The sequence below is a fragment of the Danio rerio genome, chromosome 10 (assembly GCF_052040795.2).
Source record: "Danio rerio strain M-AB ecotype USA chromosome 10, GRCz13ab, whole genome shotgun sequence".
Classification (NCBI taxonomy): domain Eukaryota; kingdom Metazoa; phylum Chordata; class Actinopteri; order Cypriniformes; family Danionidae; genus Danio; species Danio rerio.
This window is the reverse complement of record NC_141030.1, coordinates 26,078,972-26,103,643: the sequence shown is the minus strand read 5'-3', so window position 1 is coordinate 26,103,643 and position 24,672 is coordinate 26,078,972. Positions and strand designations below refer to the sequence as shown.

At 35.8% G+C, this 24,672-nt stretch overlaps 1 protein-coding gene and 2 long non-coding RNA genes across 6 annotated transcripts in view; 1 reads left to right on the top strand and 2 right to left on the bottom strand.

Moving 5' to 3' along the window:
• Positions 1-24,672, bottom strand: part of LOC147842056 (uncharacterized) — a 592,784-nt gene that overhangs the window by 357,231 nt on the left and 210,881 nt on the right. The gene's annotated exons all lie outside the window — the stretch shown is intronic.
• efnb3a (ephrin-B3a) overlaps positions 1-24,672 on the bottom strand; it is a 72,322-nt gene that overhangs the window by 34,651 nt on the left and 12,999 nt on the right. For both annotated transcript variants that reach the window (XR_015501113.1, XM_087270552.1), the window contains exon 2: positions 10,453-10,748. Coding sequence is in view for 1 of the 2 variants with exons in the window: in XM_087270552.1 (XP_087126678.1) it covers positions 10,453-10,748 (296 nt within the window). In the remaining variant the exon portion in view is untranslated. The remainder of the gene's footprint in view (positions 1-10,452; positions 10,749-24,672) is intronic.
• Positions 1,752-24,379, top strand: LOC147842057 (uncharacterized). Of its 3 annotated transcripts, XR_015501117.1 has the most exons (4): positions 1,752-2,132; positions 18,460-19,569; positions 20,716-21,664; positions 22,894-24,379. It is a non-coding gene; the product is annotated as an uncharacterized LOC147842057 (long non-coding RNA). The 3 variants fall into 3 exon arrangements; XR_015501116.1 differs by lacking the exon at positions 22,894-24,379 and having other exon boundaries at positions 20,716-21,827; XR_015501118.1 differs by lacking the exons at positions 1,752-2,132; positions 22,894-24,379 and adding an exon at positions 5,547-5,624 and having other exon boundaries at positions 20,716-21,827.

The window sequence follows — 24,672 nt, the reverse complement described above, 5'->3', positions numbered from 1 at the left end:
TATATTAGAGTAAGCAGTTAAAGGAATTTGATAGACTGGCACAAATATGCAGACATCTTCATTCTAACAATGAGTTTCTGAGTTCTCTCAGCCTTCCAATTGAGTTCAATCTTCCAAGATAGTCTGGTAACACTTCAGTACTACTAATACATTGTAAAGCCTGTCTTGCGTATTAAAATTACTTGATTAAACTAATTAAATTGAATCTCACCGCCAATGGATAATTTTGTCATTAAAAATGCAAAGTTTAATATAAGTTTCTCTGAAACTGTGAATATTTAATTTAAATTGTATTCAGGCTAGATTTTATTTTATTTAACAAAGCCATTTTTTGCTTTGGCTATGAAGCATTTATAGCGGACTTGTTTTGAAGCACTTCACCTCAGATGAATTTATTATTGTTGTTTTCTGACCAACAAAAATACATTTTAATTTAAGATTAAAATGATACCAAATGAATTTCAGTTCAAAAAGATATTTTTTCCAAAAAAAATATACAAATTATATTTTTGTTTGTGCCCGTCCACTACGGTGAATGATTTGTTTCACTCCATGAAAAATAAGGACTTAATAATTGCTTCACTGTAATTGTTGTATCACAAACCTCTGTCATAAATTTGCAATTTTTTTTACATGTCATTGTATTTTAAAGATTATGTCTTGAGCATTTGATTTTTTCATGCTGCTGATATGCTTTCATTTTCCCTGTCTCACTCATGGCAAGTTCAGGTGAAGTAGTGTTTAATAAGCAACCCATGGCTGAGAAATATACGTTTAGATTAAAAGAAAATATTTTAATATTAAAAGTAGAAATATACATATGATCCTATTCAATGCCATAATGAATGCCCTTAAATAATGTAGCCCACTTGTCAGCAAGCATCAGTGTTTGTTAAGATTGACAAAAAAAGATTTAAAAAAATATTGAAATTAAGTTAAAAAATATTGTCATAGCAACATCTGTGACTGCTTTGGGAAATAACACTCATCGTAGATGTCACCAGATGATTGATCATGAAGGAAGGTGTAGTCGGGCACATTTGTTACCCACGACAAGTAAAATTTTTTTCAAGATAAAAATCGTATAATTTGACATAGTGACCCTTGTAACCGACAATCCAGTGATGTGACCGGGGCTTAAGTTGCCATGGCTATAAAACACCAAAACCTTAGATTTGTTTGAACGAAACGCAAACTTTTCTGGGTTAAAAACACAAACTGGCTTTGTGCAACAGCAGCACAAATGTTTTAATGTTAATTAGAAACAGAAATGTTTCATGAGCAGGAGTAAGTGGCTTGAGTAATGGTTGCTACAGGTAAAATGAATATTAATTGTCAATGAGATTTTGATTAGACATATACCTAGATTTTATCCCAATTTGATGTTTACCTTACTTTTTCTATTTCAATATAATAGACATTTAGGTCTGTTATAGAGATGGAAAAAAATCTTACTGCATCAAAAGATCAAATGTATTTAGTTTTATTTTTAATTATATATTTACTCTTTGCAATTATACATTTAATAAACTAAAATTCTCTTTATGTATCCTTTGTGTGTGTGTGTGTGTGTGTGTGTGTGTGTGTGTGTGTGTGTGTGTGTGTGTGTGTGTGTGTGTGTGTGTGTGTGTGTGTGTGTGAGCGTGTGTGTTTGTGGACTTAATGACTTTAAGCGCAGCTGCAGATGCCACAAGGTTAATGAATCACAGTGTTAAAGCTTCTATATCCCATTAACCTGAAACCTGCAGCACGATTTTATCAGCACACACACAAACACACACCCTCTCTCACATACAGATCGCAAAGATCAGGCCGACACATGCAGCAATCGAAATGGAGCTGGAAATTCAATTGGACGCATTCATAGGGATAAACACAGACTCACACATACACACACACACAGACACACACATAGCATAGTGTGTCGTGGGGCTCTGATTGCTGACCTAGTTCGGGAGGGACCTGTCACTACTCATAGGCATCAGACTCAAACTCACTGGCTCAGCATGGCAGACGCACACAAACATGCACACAAACACAAGAGCACCAGCGTTGAACTCTGGAACTCGACATCTGTGTGAAATTAAACCGTACGGTTTTAATTTGGACATGGCTTCAAACTAGGCAGCAAGGTATGCTAAACGTTACAGCTAAAAATATGTATGTGTAATGGGATGCGATTATGTGTGTGTGTGTGTGTACAGTATGTGTCTGTTTGTGTGTGTGTGTGTGTGGAAAGAATCAAGAAACCTCTCACATTTCTACATGGCAAGTCAGAACAGGGCAACAAAAAAGTGTGAAGTGTGTGGCAAAAAAGGCCCAGGTTTAACAATAAAAGCTGCCTAATACCATTTGTTTATGTATTTTTAAATTTTAGTATTTTTATTTTATAAGTGTTAAATCTAAAATTGACATCAAGATTAAGCCTGAATGCAATCAAAAACATTTCAATTCTTTTGCAACTGAACTGAATTCTAAATCTACATTTTAAATGATTAATATTAATGTGAAGAATTAAATCTAAATCCTAATCTGTTTTAATATTAAACTAATTTTAAAATATGAATCTTAGATCAAAATATTAAATGTTAAATCAAAATGGTACATATTAAATCTAATTCATGAAACCTAAATGTAATCTAAATCTTAAAAAGAAATCTAAACCTAAATATTAAATTTATTATGTCAATACAAAGCTAAATGTAACCTACATCTTGAAAATAAATCTAACCGCAAAATGAATCTGTATCTTCAAATAAATAAATAAATAAATAAATTAATTAATTAATTAATAAATCAGAAATGATAAACCTAAATAGAAAATATTAAATCTAAATTCTAAACTGAAATGTAACTTAGATCTTGAAAATAAGTCAAATCTATAAACAATTTTAAAATCTAAAGGCCCATGCACACCGGGATGCTTTTTTTTCGCGTTTTTAGTCGGCGTTTAAGGCCTCGTGACTAAATAAAGGGAGCCAAAGTGGTTGTGCACACTAACACACAAAACGCCAAACGTAAAAGCGTAATTTTTAAAGAAACGCCTCATGCTTGTTTTTTTGTTTTGACGCACCACATCAAAATTTTCTCCACCAATCAGATTAGCGCTTTTGTTCCCATGCACAGAGCTGCTGAAGTAAACAGCATAAGGAGGCGCTCAAGCGCAAAACTGTCAATGCGAGCGCACATCGAATAAGATATCCAGATTCCATATGAACGTGGAGCTGCTTATTGCACTGGTGAACAATAATAATTTTTTCATCGCTAGAGCTGGAGCTGCTTCTTGAACCATCTATAACAACAACCGTGTCAACTCTCTGTCTTCTTCTTCGGTGTTCCAAGCGGGTGTCAGAATATTAAAGTTGTGTAGCACCATCTAACGTCAAGGAGTGATTTTGCATACTCTTCTGCTCAACGCCAGTGAAAAATCGCCTGGGTTTGAATCCAGAAAAACGTCTCAAAAATGCTGACAATAAACGCAAACGAAGCATCCCGGTGTGTATGAGCCTTAAGTCTTAAAAAAAGTCTAAACCTATTACGTTAGTTCAAATTTCTAATGATTTAAATACAAACACTTCAATCTAAATAAATGATATACATAAAATAATCTGAATATAAAAATTAATTCATCAAAAATGTTGCTTTCAGTCAATTTCAGTTAAAACAACAAGAACTTATTTCTACTTTGAACACAGTGGCTGCATCCAAAAATCGCACATACAGTATAGTACGCTAAAAACAGTATGCAAGCCGAGTAGTATGTCCGAATTCATCGAATTTTAAAAACAGTATGCGAGAAGTACCCAAAATGATCTACTACTTCCGGTAAGATTCTGAAGTGCGCATTCGATGGACGCTATGCTATCCCATCATGCACCACGAGAACATTCATGAATGGGAGTGAAACAGGTAGGCCACGTGATGACGACAAATAGCATCCGTAGTACGTCTGAGGTCCCTTCTTACTACTCACATTCATATTGCATCAAGCGTGTAGAATTGGCATGAACAGAGGGGACGTGTCCCCACCAATTACTGTAATATCCCCACCAATAATTTAATCGACCCTTAGTAACCTACACGTGCATAAAGTTAAATTTGCTACGAGTTTACTGTAAGACTATTAGCCAAGGATGTGCAATTAATCAAAATTCGCTTTGGATTTTGGCATCCATGATTTTGACAAACTATAATCGAGATAAGAGTTGAATTGCATCACACACCCCTCTAAATTTCTCTACAATCAAACCTCCTCAAAGCCCGACTGCAGTAAAATCATCTTTTGCCACATGGGACGGGATTGTTATTTATATTATAGGGAGTTTATTTTATATTATTAAGCACTTTATTCATATTCCTAAAAGCCCAAAACAGAATTTGTGCTGTTGAATGCAGCTTTAAGGATGTATGTCCCCACCAATGTCAAGAGCAAATCTATAGCTGCGTCCCAAATCGCATACTTATGCACTATTCTACGCCATTTTGTAGTATAAATAGTGTAAGTAGTGCGTTCACACTGAAAACACTAAAAATAATAAGAGCACTTCAATTACCCGGATGATGCACTCATTCAGCTGCTGAAATGAAGTGTGTAATGATGGACACTTCACGCACTCAACGACCGCAGGTTTGCTTACGTAGCGGAAGGGGCGGAGCTATCGGACGCACATGTTGGATAACTTTATTTATTTTGGATGGTGAAAGCAAAATTCTCCTACGAGAGTGATTATAGCGCCTCCCGATGGTGAATGCGGCAATACTTACGGCAGGTTTTATTTGATAGTTTGGTCGTTTATTTCAATGATTTGGCAACCGTCAAACGTCATCAGGGAAACGGTTTGAATTTCCGCTTAGTAAAAAAACATTAGTGTGCCATTTGGGACAACACTACATATATACTTTCCTGTTGAGTGTGTAAGTGCATAAGTACATAGTGCATGAGTGCATAGTGTATAGTGTGCCATTTGGGATGCAGCTTGTGTCTTTTTACTGTATAGAACGTACTTTTCTAATGGTCGAGTAGTACATTCAAATTTAAATTAAGCAGTACCTACTGATCAGCAGGCGATTTCGGACGCAGACAATATATTTTATCTTAAAAAACATTTAATATATTTTGGAAGAGAAAACATGTCAAGCTGAATAATTAAAACGAATGATTGATTGCTGTCATCATCTGCTTCTTTACTATTTAAAACAGCATCTTTGGATATCTTTTCAGCTGGAGATACTGACGTCCTAAAAAACAAACAAAAAAAAACAAAACAGAAAATTTAGGCAATTTTAAAACTTTGACTTTTCCAAACCGCTGTCAAATTTAAAAATGGTTATCATACCATGCCTAGTCATGTAACTCGCTTGCAGTATCCCACTCTGACGTCAAGCTAGGGGGCTTATATATAATGCACACATGCACACACCCTGGGTAGGGTGGGAGCAGAGTTCATCTCTAATATTTCAGCTTAACCTTGATAAATAAACCAACGAGACCTTTTCAATAATTAACAAGCTCTCACCACAACTCTAAACCAATGTGACACAAACACACACACACATAAACATGCACAAACAAACTGACGAGTAGCTGTAGGACGGACAAACAAAGACGTTCATGTAAGGCCAAGGTAAAACACTTTTAATCTTCCAGCGATGCAGCTACTGTGAATTATTGACTGCGCTTCGCCGAACGTGAATGCGAAAGGGAGGTTTTTGGAGAGGGATTTCTAATGCAGTAGGTTTTTTCGAACGCTTTTTAGGGTAAAGTGCTCCCCTGGGAACTCAGTTAGCGCCCAGTGATCAAAGTTTTGACAAAAGAGCTCGGAGCATTTGATACACTCTGATACACACTCAGTAGGGAGAAGATCTCGGCTTCAAACAGTGCAGATCACAGGGGAAACAACCAGCAGCTAAAAGCATCACTCCAATCCACACACACCAGGACCAAAGCGCTAAAACCCACACTCATCATCTGTGCTTTTATGCTGTATTAAAACACATAAATAGTTCACAGCTGTGATCTAAAACAGCATAGATGAGAGTATAGATATGGTAGAAATCAAAATTGGAGAGCATCCTTCGATTTCTTATCTTTCGAGGTCACTGCTTAGTCCTATATGATGAATTGATGGAGTAAAAGGGTAGTTTTATAAAGCCCCCATTTATTTTTAATGAGTTACATACATTCTGAAGCGCTGTAAAGATTGTGAGCATTCTCAAGTGCCTCAAATCTGCTGACAGCAGGTTGTTCAGTTGAAGGCAAAAGCGATGATCCTTTCACCCATACTAAGAGAAGTTGGTCATTCCAAATCTGTGATTTCAATTTTGCAGTATTTCATTGTAACTCAATCAAATCTTTCAAAATGACTGGTTGTCAAATGTAAAAGAAGACAAAATAACGCAGATAATCTCAATGGATGGTGTGTTAGCTAGAATCGCTTTTCAGTTTAGTGCTACAGAGAGAAACTGGACTGAAAACCCACAGTGAAAAACCTCTGATCAGCAGAAAGAATCAAAAACCTTTGTTGAAGAATGTGTTGTGTGGACAGATGTTGTGTTATTTGAGTGATGAAAGTAAGTTTAATTTATTTGGTTCCGATGGGAAACATAAGCTCCTATAAACATAACATAAGCTTCTTTGGCAATATGTGGTTTCTTTCTTGCAGTTATCACCCAATCAGCATGGCTATGAGCCCCTGCACACAGCTAGAGCAGCTCCTTGAAACTAAAAACATAGAAAAATGAAATGGCAGAACGGAGTTCTGATTTAAACCTGATTAAAAACACTATGGCTAAGAAATCCGTTATTGGTATCCTAGTGATGAATTTTAAGAAACTAATGATGTCCTGTGAGAGATTAATGATTTCTTAAAATGATCATTCTTTGTCCTACAATCAATGCTGTTCGCTAAGTTGAACACAAACTGGCAACATCCCGCTCTTCCTTGTGTAGCTAACAGAAGTAACAGAAACTGCAATTCATCAAAATTCTGCTAGGCCTAGCTTTATAGTAGAGCACATTTTTATTGACCCCAATGTAAAAATGGCCAACTTTACAGCAGAAAAAAAGGTGTTTACAGCCTGGTACAAAAAACAATTTTGGTGTATATAGTTATTATTGCACTTCATGACAATTGTGAGAGGGTGTTTTTTTTATAACTCATCCGTTTCGATTATATTAAGTTATGCTAAGTCTGCATAATTAATGGTGTGGCCACTTAAGTGACAGCTAGGTCACGCAGATCGCTGTCACTTCACCTCAGCTGATTCTGGCTGGTTAGCCACTGAACTTGGCATATACATAGTTTTTTTGTTTTGTTTTATGTGGCTTTACACAGTCAATTGCCTTTAGGAATTACTTCCTACAATTATCAGATAATATGGCATGTTGTGCACTTAATTGTGTTCACACACCACTCAAGTGGCCTCTATTTCCCAGGTGAGTGAAATTATGTACTTGTATACCATATCTATAAATGCATTTGTTTTATTTAAGATTATTTATCATTTGTAATTTTTTTAGAACTTTAAATGCACTCCAGAATCTGACAGATTGATTAGCTGTAGGCAATAAAACAGTCATCTGAACCGTTGTCATACAGTGTTATGCCTGGATTTCATAAATAGCCTTACATTTACAAATACAGACTGCTGAAATATTTGGAAGTAATTTGCGTTATGCTCTTGTAGAAAAATGCCATAAGAACCATGCTTAGTGGCTCAGTGTATTACAATGGTGTTTTTAAAAGACTAAACACTTTACTAATTTAGTGTACAACCAAGCACATGTGGTCAGAACACAACGAAGTCGTAGGTAATCATGTATTAAGCGTTTCTCCCAAAGAAAAGCCTGTCTGAGCAAAATGCTAGCAGGCGTCTGTAGCTCCGATCATGTTCCCCCTCTTTGCCCCTTTTTTTGGTAACGCCAAGTCGGCGTGATGATGTACAAACAAAATGTTGACGGTTGGCCACGCCTATATGTTGATGCCACTGATACTACGTTATATCTTTTAAGTCTATGGTTAAAAAACAGTTTTGCACAAAAATAGGATTTTAGTGCCTTGGTTATTTTGTAAAACAACTTTCTACAGCCTCAACTAAAACACACTAATATTTTGAAACACTAAAGGTTACATTATTTCAGAAAAACAATTATAAATTGACCTCTAATTTTGATCGCTACTGTATTTGGGAAAAGAAAAGACACATTGTGTGTTTGCTATTGGTAGGGCTGTTGTGTCTAGCTGCTCTTAAATGCCCTTGAGTCTCACAGGCCCATTACAGCCAATTAAGACCCACATAATCACAAGCGTGTGTAAAACTGCACAGCACCCGGTGCTCTGTCTTTCTCTTTCTCATTACGAGCATATTGTAGAAATTAACAACTGCCAACACAGGTTAATTAAAAGTGATTTCCCTAGGGAACAAACAGTAACACTCTCACATACTCTGTGTTTTATCGATGGATTTATCTCTTGGTGGAGCGACTGTGAGGTAAATTTGACGGGACTGAACCCCTCCGGCTGACGTGTGTTATTATTGCACTTGGGTAATTAGCAAATGCTCCCTAAAATGTTTGTCCGTTCCAATTATTCTACAGAAGAAATGATCGCTTTATTTCAAATTATATTTTTGGGCTTGAGCCTTTTTAAATAATTAATCATTGTAAATTAAAGCTCTCGAATTCATATTAAATGGCAGTCAACTAGAGAACTACAATGGCTTATTATACAGCCTTAGCACACAACCAATCTAAACTTTCTTGATGGATGTAAATAAATTGATTTACTTACATACACTGTAAAAGTCTGAGAAAGGTTGTGTGCTATAAAAACTGCTGTCTTTACCAATATGTGTGATGATTTAGGCAATGACAAGCAAGAGTTGTATCATAAATGACTGAAAATCCTGTCAATGACAGGAAAAACATTAGGAGTTTATGATTTTATGCATACATTTCATTTATTTATCCAAATATCTTAATTAAACATGCTTTACTAATGGCAACTTTCTTGATTCCACGTGACTTTTGTTAAACAGCCAGTTAGAGTTCTTTCTCTAACAAATGGCACCATCTCCAACAGAGTCCTATTCAACATGCTAAATGGGTCAAAACCCCCCTGATGTGGTCCGACTATAGTGCAGACACTGTGAAACACACCGTAAAAACTAAGCTGTCCAACGCTCAACAATGACCAGCTATTGGCTTGGTATATCAGGGCCTTAAGAATAGTTATAACAGAGCGTGACAAAAAAATTGGGGTTATGGGATTATTAAACATGACTAAGCTTGAGCCTTTGAGTAAGAGCAGCCTGGAAGATATTAAACCCAAGCATGGCATTATAGCCACAACATTAATAATGGCTAAAAGAAAAGAAAATGGAGAAATAATACCAACAAATGGTTCCCATTCTGTATGCAAAAATTATTACTATACACATATAGACAATGTACAGTGGGGAAAATGATGATTGAACACGTCATGTTTTTTTCCTTTTTGGACCAGATCATGAACCAGATTTTGATAAACACCCAAACAATGCAAATATAAAAATAAAACAAAAACTAGTTATGTGTAATAACAATGAAATGACACAAGGAGAAAATAGTGAACGACTGAAACATTTTATACTTCATCAAAAGGCTTTTTTGGTGACAGCAGCTTAAGGATGCCTCTTATATGGAGAAATTACAAGCATTGCTCAGTTCAACAGAGTGTAAAAGTCTTGATGGTTCTATGGGTCACGTCTACCAAATCTGATCTTTATTTTGGATTTTCTATTGTATTCAAGTCAGGTGATTGGCCAGGCCATTCTACAGCTTTATTTTCTTTCTCTGAAAGTATTTGAGTGTTTCCTTGGCTGTGTTTTGGATCATTGTCTTGCTGAAATGTCCACCGTGGTTAAATCTTCATCATCCTGCGAATATTATTATGCTATCTGTCAGTCACTTTTAGCCAGTAATTTACTTTCCAGTTTGATTGATGGAGAATTTAGCCAACAGCTTCATGATTCATTCGATATGGTGACGTTTATTCATCTATTTTACACATTGTTGTTTTATTACTCTCTGTAAACAGTCACTGGTTCAGTGCCCAGTCAATCATTGTGACATGATGCGACATACCTGCCATGCATATCTTTATGCTAACAGTTCAAGCTAACGTTAGAACGACTGGTTTGCAAAAGAAAACAAAGAGAAGTGTTACCTGTTGTACTTTATAATCCTTCAGCAATATAATTTGCTCATTTGTATATACGTGTAAATACAATGAAGAAATATAATACTTTGAGTTATTATGCCTGTTATATTATATTTTGTGTCATAATACCGTAAACCATGATAAAAACTTCAGCAGTTAATCACAACAAGAAAATTTGCAGAAGCCTATATGATTATGGACAGCAATTCCGGTTGTTTGTTATTTGTACTTGTGTATGTTCACCAGTACTTACCAATAATGTAGTAGTCTCGTAAGTTCTTGAACTCGTGACCCCACAGATTGGGCGAATACTCCTGGAACTTGATGGTAAACCTCATATCGCTGTTGGGTTTGTCGCAGGTGAGCAGCAGATTCGGAGCCCCCATCACCTCACACCTGTCGGCCTGCTCTCGTGTGGACACCAGGTACAGTTTATAAAACTCATACTCAGGAGGAGAGTTTGGTCCCGCGGGACTCGTGGCAGGACACACAAGGTCCAGGCGATCTCCTATCTGAGGGTAGAGAATGTAGCCTCGCTCATCTCCAAACCTGAAAATATCAGAGGGAGAGAGATGATGGACAAATGAGTAATGATCGCCTCTGTGAAAACTGAGATTGACAGTTTGATATTTGCACGCGCGTATGTGCATGTGAAAGCGTAAGGCCTAGCGGATGGTGAAACTGCCCTTTTGTTCATACCGTTTCTTTTTTTACCCCAAAATGTAAACATACATGCCCTTTGGTTCCGGAGAGTGTGTGAGAGGGCATATGTGTGGTTGTGCGTGCCAATGTAATGAAAATGAGCATGTGAGGAAGTCACATTTTGCCTACAATAGGGAAACCTGATGATGCATGAGAGTTTTAGACAATCCGATCACAAGCGGATGGCACTAAATACGGGATTAAACAGGGTCTATAATGTATCGAGCTTATCCACTTTTAAGCAGAGGTAGAGTATTTGTTTGGATTGCACAGTGTAAATATTTGTGTTGTCAAATTTGTTCAAACAGGAGTTATTGTTAATTGGCTACATAAAAAGGGATAGTTCAACTAAATGAGATAAATTTTCAATAATATTTTTACTTTTTTTTTTTGAACACAAAAGATATTCAGAAGAATGTTAAAAAAAGCAGCCTTTGACTTCCATGGTAAAGAAAGAAATTCATAAACATTTAGAACCACTTAATAGTGTCAAAAGTTAAGAAATAATTTTTGGGGTAAAATATCCCTTTAAAAAATACCTCAAACCCATGTTTATATTCTGATAAATATTAAAGTAATAATCATAAGCATTCACAGCTATTTTTGTCTATCCTACTATGTCATAGAGTCTTCTTATTCTCTTATTTATCAGGGGTCGCCACAGCAAAATTAACGGCATATATTTTAGGCAGCGAATGCCCTTCCAACTGCAACCCAGTACTGGGAAACACCTTTACATTTTCACATTCACACACACACACACACTCATACACTATGGCTAATCCATTAATCCAATTCACCTATAGCGCAAGTCTTTGGACTGTAAGGGAACCCGGATCTCGTCCAGCTGGGACTTGAACCAGCGACCTTCTTGCTGTGAGATGACAGTGCTAACCACTGAGACACTGTGCCGCCCAGTATTTATTATTTTAAAATGTATTCATAAATGATAACAATTAATCTTTTTCTTTAATGCTTTTGCAATTAATTAAAATACTAAGTTTTATATATTCGGAACACATCAATCAAAAAGCAAAATAGTCAGTGTTGAATCTGTAGCACTCACTTTTTTTGTTGCAACACTCTGCATCGTGTTATTAATAAGCAGTGTGTTTTACATTCTTATTTTAAAGCGCCAGTCTCGAGAGAAAAGAAATCAGCCTGTGTTTGTGCACTACTCGCTTAATTCTAAAATTAAATACAAGGTCTCTAGCTGGTCCCTCCAGAGTTGTTACTGAAATTAGCAAAACAACACATCATGCATAATCATGACTGAACATTGTTTACATTATTGATCAATGCAGTCACTTCAGGGAACTTACGCACATACAACTAATTTGTATTAGTGTTATATAGGCATGCGATACAGTTTTTTTTTTAAACACTATTAATTTACAATTAAAGCATCTGACTTTTGAGGATTTAAGTCAAGTTATTACTTTCATAAATTATAATTCAGAGTTTTCTCTAGGATTTTTTCTAGCTGTGGGGACAGGCCTTTTTTTTACACAGAAATACCAACTACCTGTGTCATTATTTCAATGACAAATGTCATGTGCGCAGTATTACAAATCGAGATCGCATTTGTGTAATAGCCTACAGCATGCGAATCTCTTTGCTTGCGCGTCGATTTCCTTTGCTCATGCACAAAACTTCTGCACGCCCCCTCAAATATACGCTGCTCAAGCGTAGATATTCTGGTGCCCTTCAAATAAACACTGCTGAAGTGCGTCAATGAACTAATGATCAACAACTTTACTTTCATTAACTACTGAAGTTAATGTATGTTTAATTGTTTATTCATATTAGTAAACCCATTAATAAATATACCATTATTTTAAAGTTTTACCAACAATCTTAGGAAATTTGTTTTTGGTAACAGACAACTTCTTTTGCTTTACTTTAGCTTTATTTAGAAAATATCAGCAAAAAAAGAATGTGGCGAGGAGAACTCTCACCTTGAAATGGCATATTAGTGGATATATAAATATATGAATACTCACATAAAGAAAAAAAAAAACATAACTTTGAGCACAACAAGCAATTATCCAGTACTTCATACAACACTCTCAGTCAAATCAAGGCCAAAAGCTGAGGCACAGCAGTAAAAGCTCTTATACCTCCATCTAAGTAAAAAAAGAAATGTGGCATTTACTAGACTGACATTTTAGCTCTATTCAGAGAAAAAAAAATCTTGTTCTGAAGTTGAAAATGTACCTCATAAATAACCCTACTGTAGATAAAGACATTTTGTAGACCCTTCTCCCCTTGCACTAAGTGTATAAAGCTTGCCATTTCCATCAGGCCGAGACATCCAAGCAAAACTGCAATTAACCACACCACAGTTTGTAAGACACCACCGTGCAGACCGAGATCCAAAAACGCTCCTAGTAGGCCAGACAGCTGGCAGAAAAGTTAAAATCATGTGAGAACAAATGCTCCTGATCTGTGGATCAACAGGCATCCATTAACACGGTCAATCCAGGAATCAATCAGACGTCTGTAAAACCAAACACAAGACCAAAATGCAGCGAAAGCCAATATGATTTTGGCCAATTAATTTGGGTTCAGACTGACGCAGGGCCGGAGTGGGACTCTTTTTCAGCCCTGGAGTTTCAAGCCTTAGACCGGCCCACCTCAGTTCACGACTGACTATATTAAAATAAGGTCATTTCCAATTCAGTTTCTAATTACACTATCACGTCTTTTTTTTTTTTTTTTTTTTGAGAAAACAGCTGCTTTAGAACTTTAAATGTTCAAAAACCCTAACAGTATTATATGTCTTAACAATAAAACTATAATTAAAAAAAAAAAAAAACAATCTTACATATCCCGTAGGAATGGTATAGTACAAAATTTTGGAGGTTTTAAAACCTTGACCTTTCCAAACCACAGTATACCTTGAAAGTGGTTATCATCCAAATTAGAATAGAAAGTTCATATTTAAAACATAGATGAAAAGATTTTCAAACCCTCCAAAGGCCATTTTTTTCTCAGCAGTGAAAGTTGTTTTAGTTGGGTAAACTTGTGCACAAAAATGTATTTAATAATAATCTAAAACTAAAATAATTTATTTGTTCAAATAATAAACGAAAACTCCACAACAGCATTTTCATTGCTTTCAAAACAAGGAAAGCAGCCAGAAGAGTGAGCAATATTTACTAATATATTTACTTTCCCATAGATGCTGCAATACCTTGCTTAAATTGTAATAATTCTTTTGTAATTTGATGCAGTGTTGAAGCTTTATAAATGAACATACAGCTAAAAACCTTTCAAGAATTAAGATAACCATTAATATGCATAATCATAGTCTTGTGAAAATTGCTAGTTTGCTCACCCTAAGCTACAATGCCTCAAATTCACATCTTTTTTTCATGACAGCTTTTAAGATGAATAGATTATATAAGATTATATAGTATAGATAGAGTATGTAGTTTAAATTGACAGTGTTTGTTGCTTACATGCAACATAAATTGCAAAAATTTTCCACTAATTAAAGGTAAGGGGTCAAAAAATGCTCCACCAACATTAAATTAATAGAGCTCATGCAATTAAAACTTAACTTTTTATAGCATGTAGTTTTATAGTAATATATATGTAGGACAATATTAATACCATAATATTTATGGTGTAACAGTATTCATTCATTCATTTTATTAAGCTAAGTCCCTTTATTAATCTGGGGTCGCCACAGCAGAATGAACCGCCAACTTATCCAGCACACGTTTTACACAGCGGATGCCCTTGCAGCTGCAACCCATCTCTGGGAAACATCCATACACATTCATTCACAGGCATACACTACGGTCAATAAGATTTTGATCAAATCAATTGAATCATATGGATTTCTTTTAGGAAGCAACTTTGAAGCATCACAGATTAATAAATATGAAAGATTTGATTACAATATTTTTCATTTATGTTCTGAAGTTAAACATAAGTCTTTGAATGCCACAGGGGATTGAGTAAGTGGTTCCAGAATTTTCATTTTGGGATGAACTAACCCTTTAAATTATCAAACGAAAACTCTTGATTGTCACTGTTTGGTCCAAAACACACACAGACACACACACATGGCCTTTGATGTTTACATGGCGCTGCTCATCGAACCAAGCAATTTTCCCGAGGCAGTGAATTATGATGACCACACACACACACACACACACACACACACACACACACACACACACACACAATCTGACCATATACGATGGACTGGGTTTATCAGACTGTCTGTGTGTTTAGTTATTTATAGACACTTGTTTAATAGTTTTTGTCTCTGTGGTATATTTAACTAATTGTGTCTGACTGAAGACACAGGAGGGCAATCTGGCATTCTTTACTGGCTAAACTGGATATCCATTGGTTAGTCAAATCACCACATGCTGTTTAGATAAAGGTTAAGGGTGGTTGACCTGATTACATACTGTCTGTCGCTCTCAGAGCGCTGTGTTTTGTTATTTCTGTTGTTGGTTCGATGTTTTTCATTGGTGTGTTTGAATCCCAAGGCTCTTTTACACTTGCACTGCTGAGATGGAGTGACTTTGGGTCGCCCTTGAGTTTCTGAGGCCATCAGATGCTTTGATTTTTTTCTCTGTCTCTCCTCAACAAAAACTGCACTTCACTTCACTTACACCAACACAACATTTTCCCTTCAGACCCATGCTGGGCTTCTCAAAGTTTGTTTTTAGAAAAAAAATGCAACGGAATTGAAAGGAGTTATTTTATTTTTTTATTACAAGAATACATGTAAAAATATGAAAATTTAAATTACATGAAAAAAGAAACATTTAAATGCATTATTTTCTGTTTCTATGAAAGTTTTAGTAATTTTGTTTTAAATTTAGATAAGTTTGAAAGACAATATAGTCATTACAATATTATGATGTATCGAAGAAACTATTGTTATTAATGTGAAAAGTTAAGACTACAGTCAAGCGAATAACAATAGTTCATTCTATACATTATGTTATTAGTATTAGCTAAATGAACTTTTAAGTGATCATTTGACCTTCACAAAAATCTATATTGTGAAATCCGAATTTAATAAAATTGAAATCATAGTTCTTGGATGATAAAATTGGTATTAATATTTATTGACAGAACACCATTGTCAATATTGATTAAAAAAAAGTGTTATGTAGTTTCACTATGAAGCTATATATTGATATACAGATTAGAATTTATATACATAAATTTTTTGTTTACAGAGTTTAAAGAGCCCATATTATGGGTTTTTGAAAATTCCCCTCCATGTAGTGTGTAACACAGCTCTAAGTGAAGTGAAGTATCCAGCTAAGGCTTAAATCTGTAAGAATACAGTGTTTAAAACTGTTGATTCATCTATAAAAGAGTCGAATCATAGTGCTTCAAACGAGTCGCCTTGATACGGATTCATTAGGTGTTTCGCCATGACGTACGAACGAAACCAAGTTATTCACGTGCACGCGCAAACCCGGGAGATTTCAAACCTGAGGCCCCGCCCTCTGACGCAGTAACCCAGACACACACACACACACACCCACAAACACACGCACACAAACATGCCGGTCGATTGAAGTCACACTGCAGATGGATATATTGAGTCTCTACCCAAAGATGAAACATCAGCATTATAACCAAGCAGTTGGAAACTTCTGGAAGCTACATGCTACAAAGAATACTTCATCTGAGTTTGTTAAAGGAAGGATCAGTAAAGAGTAACTGATGGACGTCAGGATGGGTTTCTTCCTACATTTCTCAAGTGTAAGTACGTGCGGTTAAAGTTGTTGCCTCGTTTACTCTAGCTTGCAAATGTATTTAGTTGTGATTTGTTACTTGTAACCGCGTGTACTGTATCAGGTTAACTGGATATATTATCTTATCGCGTGCAAAGTCACGTTAAAAACGCGACGCGTGCTGTTTGTTTATGGAGCTCCGTGCTAGAGTTCTGCTCCCGCGATTTATTCGGAAATGTATTCCCGCGCCGCAGAAATCTGGCGCGGGGAGAGAGAGCGAGAGAGAGAGCGAACGAACGAACGAGCTTTGTGTACTTTGTGCTGTGTGTGTGTTTTTATACAGACAGCTTGGCTGTCTGGACTGTATACTGGGTGATATTTGGTTGTGTTCTCCGCTCTAGCGGGACCGGGCGCGGCGGGCAGAAAACGGAGCGGGTTCTCAGGCTAAAACCTGGCGGGTGCGGGCGGGAGCGTTGTCATCCGGAGGTGTGTGTGTGTTTTTGTGTGTGTGTGGTATGGCGAGTACACGACTGTCTCCTTCGTTCGGTTATCCGTGGCACTATCCACTGGCCATAGTGTGGCAGCTAAAGTCCACGCCTACACTATCGAGCGTGTATGAACTGTGATTACTTTTTAAATTGCTGATTAGCTATTGGCCATTTCCCTCTCTGACCGAAGGCAGTCGACCAATCGCGACAGACTGTCATCGGTCCAATCAGCGCAGATTAGCTCCGCGCTAAGGAGGGGTTTGGGAACAAATGAATCACTGGACGATTCATACAGGAGTCGCTGGGATAATTAGGTAAAAATAAATGCAGATTATAAGACCACGAAAGTGTTTTTTGACCTTGCATGCATATTAGACTGTTGTTGGAGACCCTTACAACCAAGATATGACCTTATTTCATGTATAATATGGGCTCTTTAAGGTTTACTGTATTATTATTAAATCCCACCTTAAAGATTGCTTTGATTGTTCAGCATTTACATTTTACCATTGCACACCTTTTTAACATTTCATTTATCAAGTTTAGGAGTCTCTTTAACACTTGTGTTTATTTTGTTATAAAGAGATGAGATATTTGTTTAAATATTTTTGTTTTGACTATTAAAACTATTTGCCTTTAATAGTGGTTACATAAAAACAATCCTAATATTCCTAAATGTACAGTAAAAATATTCAACAATGATCGATATTGAATGATATGAAACATGAAAATGTGATCATTTTTTTTTTGCAATTCACCTAGCCCTTGTCTAGCCTATATGATAAAAATATAGCATGCAACTCTAATAATATTCTCTATAAGGGTGTAAGATTTTTATGATTTTTTAAATAATTATATTAAGAAAAACAGAAAAAAGTTACTTGTACAGCTATAGACAAGCTAAATAACAAAATAGATTGGAAAATTCATATTTGATATTTACAAATAAATGTTTTTGTGATTTAATCAAATATGAATCAAATCCAGGAGAAAAATCAAGCTTAAAGTAGCCCTGGACACAGAACTGGTGTCTGCGTTAAAAAGTAAGAATCTCTAGACACACTTTTTAAAGTTCAAGTACTTTTTACTTGACAGACCATCTATAAAAGCTCACGCTGCCTCAAATCACCAACCCTCATTGTAAATGAATGATTTCTGCCTGCTGCAAACCACTGTCAATGTTAAAAGGGTCAAAGAGAGGGTAAAAAATGGTCATAAAACACTAAATTATGATGGTTTTTGTGCATGAAACTGTGACTAATGTCGCATGTATTTAAAAAGAGTGTGACCTCTTTCATTTCACAGCAAAGGACAACTGAACATTTCATTTTACTTCTGTTTTTCATACAGCCAAGCAAATGAATCTGTTAACCTCAAATCCCACCACCCTGCAGATCCCAACTGTTTTCCTTCAGTCCGAACGGAAGACATTTCTATCAGAGAGCTGTCAGACCCCTGCTGAGGCAAACGAGACATGGCGACCATTACCAAGACCACCCCGGAATAACAAAGGACAAAAATCCAATCGCAGCTTAATACCATTTACTGATGGAGGCAAATGTAACACGCATCTGTTTCTGACTATACACTACGCTGATTTTTCAAAGGCTTTTGAGCATGTCAAAATTTCTCTGTGATGTGATCACTAGTTGACGAGCTGAATGCATTTCTCCTGCCTCTACAGGAAAAAACAGCTTTGCTTGTCGAAGGAGCTGACAGTCTTTGTCTGTTTATAGTTCAAGCGAATGCACAAATATTGTGCGTTCTGTGCAGTGGTTATCAGGTCTGACAACGCTAAATTTTCCCTTGGGTTGGTGGATTTTGCAAACATATTTATTCATGGATAAGATTTTTTTTTGTCTAAATTTGAGTGAAATCAAACCTTCTTTTGCAGTGAAACTGAAACAGGCAATCAAGTGAAAGGAATGTCTATGTATTGGCAACAAACCATGAACTCTGATTTTAATACACTGCCATCTGAAACTGATCTTTTTAAGCATGAAATATGCGGCATGAACTGCCGATGTTTTATCCTTATTTACATGGAAAATTAGGAAATGCATTTTTACATGGGAAAAATAACTGCATTCTTAACCCTCACAAATCATTGACTATACCGTCAACGTGACAGGCCAGTATTTGCAAGCTTCATATTCAGTATTAATTCGCCACTGGTATAAAAGTTTTCTCATGGCACATTAAAGCAACAAAAGGCTGATGGAGTTCAGATAAACTTACATGGATAGTTCATCCAGAAATGAAAATTAATCAACTATTCACACACACTTAAGTGGGTTCAAACATTTATGAGTTTCCAATTTCTGACAAACACAAAGATATGCGGAAGAAAGCTGAAACCCGTGACCATTCACTTTCATAGAAGGAAAAAGCACTATACTAAATATTATGCACCAGGGCCGGAGTGGGACTCCTTTTCAGCCCTGGAGTTTCAAGCCTTAGGCCCCGTTTACACTAGTGTGTTTTAATTTGAAAACGCATAAGTTTTGCTACGGTTACGCCATCCGTCCACACTACGCCGGAGTTCTCGAGCGCCGAAAACGGAGCTTTTTGAAAACACTGGAGAGGCCGTTTTCATTCTAAAACGCTGCTGCTCCGTCTCAGTGTGGATGGGGAAAAACGGAGACATCTGAAAACGGAGGCGGGGCTGCAAACGTTCGCCTATCTGATTGGGGCTTTTCCTCAATATTAAGTAGCCCACACACAGTTCAGTCTCGCATCCTCTTCTTGTAAGTTAAGACTTCGCAAGTTTGATCAAGGCTGCAGTCTCCCCCTTCTCAGTTTGATATGGAAAACATACCGAGGACACGCGTAAATCTTCAAAGGGAACAGTGTACTTTATAACTTCATTCACATCACCTTGGCTACGTTGTTTCACTTTCTCAACAATAAAATGTAAACATGATTTAAGGAACTGCCTATTTTCTTTTTAATATTAGCAACTTAACAGACAGCAGAAATGTTGAGGCGTCGTGCTGCATATATGAGCGTCATCTTCACTGTGTGGATATTTATAACAAAACGGAGCCAATAACAACTGCCTCCTTTCAATTTCAGTGAAAATACGAAACACACCCTTTCTTTTGCTGAATATCAGTTTTAATAATCGATAATGGCCATTATAAAAGTATAACATACAATAAGTTTATACATTGTAGGAAATAAAGGCAAGCGATCAGTCAATGTACCTGGATTAATCATTAACTTATCTTTGCACTTAACCAAAACATGTTACCCGTGAACAAGTAACTTAATAGATTCCAATGACCAAAGTCAGGGAATTGGCCTATGTCGTTAGATAAAGACAACAACATGAATGAAATATCACGTTTAGCAAATATAGTGAGATTAGATCCAGCGGGAGATGCGTGATGAGCAGTCCGACAAGCAGAGCTCTCATCTGGGTAGAAATGCTGGAGCGCTTGCCCGAGAGTGTGTGTGTGGTCACGTGATGTGCGTTTTCAGCGTTTTGGTGTGGACGGAGAGCTGTTCAGAAACGCTGGGTAAAACGCGAGTGTGGACGCGGATCGTTTTCATTCTACAACGCCGTTTTAAAACTAAAACGCAATAGTGTAAACGGGGCCTTAGACCGGCCCACCACAGGTCACGACTGACTATATTAAAATAACGTCATTTCCAATTCAGTTTCTAATGACACTATCATGTCTTTTTCAAGAACAGAGCTCCTTTAGAGCTTCAAATGTTTCTAGTTGTTTTTTTTTTTAGAAATATGAAAACATTAAAGGGTAGCTGAATCTCCAACACTATTCTTTAAAACATCCCAATGTCCTTTCCTGCAATATCTGAATATATATTCTGTGCAAAATTCTTTATAGATATTCAGTCCTTTGTAATGGCGGTCACATGAAAATATAAAAATAAATATTTACACCTACATAAGTAACCCAAACAGTATTATATGTCTTAACACTAAAAATGAAAAATAAAAATAAAATAAAATTACTCGGCGGCCGCGTAATGCAACATGCTGACCACTGGACCACAATGGCGCTGTATTGTCATCTGCAAGACTTTATTTTTATTAATTATAATTTTTTGTATTAATTATTCAAATTCTTATATTCACTAAGGTGCCGCTGTTTGGGGTCGAATGACCTGCATTTTGCTCACGGAGCTGCAAGAAAATAAAAAGAAAGTAAAAAGTGTGTAAACCATTTTTTAAAACAGTCATTCTTTAAATGACTTTAACAGTGATTATTTAAAACAGTAAAAATATGGTCAACCATTGGTAGAGCGGGCAGTTAAAGGTATATCTTCTTTTGTGTTTAAAAGTGGTAAGAAACTCAAAAAGAGTTGAAACCAGTGGAAAGTGAGTAAATAATGACAGAATATTATTTTTTTGTTGAACTGTCCCTTTAAGTAGTGAACCACTGCACTTCACCTCAGTGCTGTAATGTGGAAAATAGCCTCTATTTAGAGCTTATATAATGAGACTATTTTATTTTAATTTTGTAATTGCACTAAACTGGGTGTACTTTCATTCCTTTCCACTGACTTTCTATGTGTGTGTGTGTGTGTGTGTACCCTGAAGTTAAAGCCAGAACATCCTTAAAAGAAAAACTTGCGTTAAACTATTTTTTTTATTGCTTTCTGTACACACACACACATACACATACACACACACACACACACACACACACACACACACACACACACACACACACACACACACACACACACACGTATATGATTTCTTGTTAGTGTTACTAAAAGTAAAAAGTAATTAAACATTATTATGCATTCTGCATGTCTATATCTACTTTATAATTTCTAAATTAGTTTAATTAATATTAATGATATATTAACATTGAAATGTGGATTGGCTACAAAACTAATGAAACTATTGAAGACTAATCAACAATATACCTTTCTTTATTTAACCAGATAATAAAAAATAAAGCAATTTGACCACAGAAAAACCCAATAAATGAAGAGAATTCAAACCAACTGAGTATTGTAAAACCAAGTTAGGCAACTCAAACCATCTGAGTAAACCAACTGCTACAAACCATTTAAAAAAACTAACCTATATGAGTACTGTGTACTTACTCCATTTAAGTTAAAATAATGAGGTATTTAATTAACTGATTACCTTCAACTGAGTTCAAAACTCTTTTCAAATAAGTAAAATTACTTTCAGTAAATATTGAGTTAACTACACTTATTTCGTTTGATAAAATTGACTGTTAGACTGTTATATTTTAAATAAAATGAAAATGAAAGAACTAAGAACAGAAACCAGCTCAAATGTTCTCGAATAAAAAGTGTTACATTAATATACAATTGTTAGTCATTTGACACTTATATTACTGCAAGATTCTTGCAAAGCAGGCAGTTCTGCACAATTACTTAATTAATCGACTTTAAGATAATCATAATTTTGTTTTCGGACGATAACTAAAAATATAGCATTTTTCAGCAGATATCGATATGGCTGCCGATATATCATGCATCCCTGGTGATCTTGTCAAGAGGCCTGTAGCACACATCTTTATAAAAGAAACAAAGAGAATACAAAATTGTGATGTGAAATAAATCAAATCAAAACCATACAAATAAGAACAGTATTGCCAAATGGATTACAACACAGCCCTATCAGTAACTGAAGCTTAATATAGTAAAACATTTCGCGCAGTGGGATGGAATTTGTGAATGAATGGAGTGAAACGTGATTCCGTGTAAACAGCAACTAATGTAAAAAAAAAACAACAGAAAGGATGTGGTCATTAAAGTGTGTGTGTGTAGTTTATGATGGTCAAGACCTTTTGAGTGCACCCAGATTATCTTAAGGGCTCAGAGAGTGTTGTTTCATGTTCTTATCAGTGCGATTTAATTAGCTAAGGGCTGGAGATAACTTACACATTCCTGAAGTCTGACGGACTGAAACTCACTAACCACGCGGCTGAGAAGAACCGCATGCCACAATTGTAGTGACTCACATATACGCAAACACAAACACAAAAGCCTAAAACTAAGCAGTGAATGCTGCTGAATGTAATAATGGTAAGCAAATCAATGAAATAGTGTGGCTGAAAGAAAAAAATATATAAATATATGTAACTTTCAGATTTGAAAACTGTTAATTGTAGGAGCTACATGAACAAAACCACTACATAGACACAAAACAAATGACATTTGAAAGCAACAGATCTGCGTGAATGAAACTGATTCAGCTCTTTTAGTCAAATGCTGTTATTTAATGATAAACAGGTGATATTTTTCATACTATATTAAATATAATCATAATCACAGGAATCAATAGAAACATTACATAGATAGTTATGCATCATCCTAATGGGAAAGATGCTTCTTAAAGGGATAGTTCACCCAAAACTGAAAATTCTGTCTTAATTACTCATTCAATACCTTCTTCCAAACTTGTATTAGGTTCTTTCATATACTAAACACAAATTCAATAATAAGTGGTTGCCATCAAGTGTTTAATGACCAACCCTTCAAAACATATACTTTGTGTTCAGCAGAAAAAAATAACAAAAACATTTAATTTGGCTTTTTTTTTTTCTGCCATACCTTTAACACAAGGATACAACAATGAGATACTAATGTAAGGCCCAATCCCAATTCTACCCCTTAGCCCTTCCCCTTACCCCTCATTTTGCGCAATCACATGAAGGGGTAGGGGTGTCAGAACTCTCTTAAGCTTGAAGGCGTAAGGCTAAAGGGGAGGGGCTAGATACCCCTTGAAATGATTTTTCAAGACCACGCTCAAAACCAAGGGGTAAGAAAACTTCCCAGAATACACCAGCTACAACACACTGCTCATAGAAGGAGGAGATGCACAAACTAGTATTTTTTTGTCATTATTACAAATTTTTACAACAAACAAGCACATGATTTAATACATTCATAACACATTTGTGTTTACTGTCATGTTAAAAAAAAAAAGCTAAATAAAAAACGCTAAATTTTGCAATCTATAATTCATACTAATAACTCCTGTATAGTAATCCCACAACATTCTGTCCCTCAATGAGACTGAAATACCTTGTCAGAAAAGTCTAGTGGCTGGGAATGACCTTTTTACAGTGTCTGGTATAATGTTAATGTTGTTTTGTTTTCCAGCTTTCGCTGAAAGGGAAAGGGGTACTTAGTACAAAAATTGAATTGAGATTGGGCCTAAGTGTCTTTATCATTTTTAAAAATAAATGGTTTTTTCATATGAAATTTGCCACAGGTTTCATGTGAGGGTTGAGGGAAAGTCATATAATAAGCTATTTTTTTAAAGTATAAAATACATTACGCCTATGGAAATACCTCATTAATCAAAAACCAAATATGCCTTTAGAAATACCTCAAGAAACCAAAATAAAGCTTGAGAACAAAATCTATTATATTTTTATATCATTAAAGAGATAGTTTAACCAAAAATGAAAATTTGCTCACCTTTTTTAACCCTCAAATGGTTTAAACTTTGAGTTTCCTTTTTCTGTTCAAAACAAAATAAATTATTTTTAAAAATGTTAGAAACTTGTGACCCATGACTTCAATGGTGGGCAAAAACAA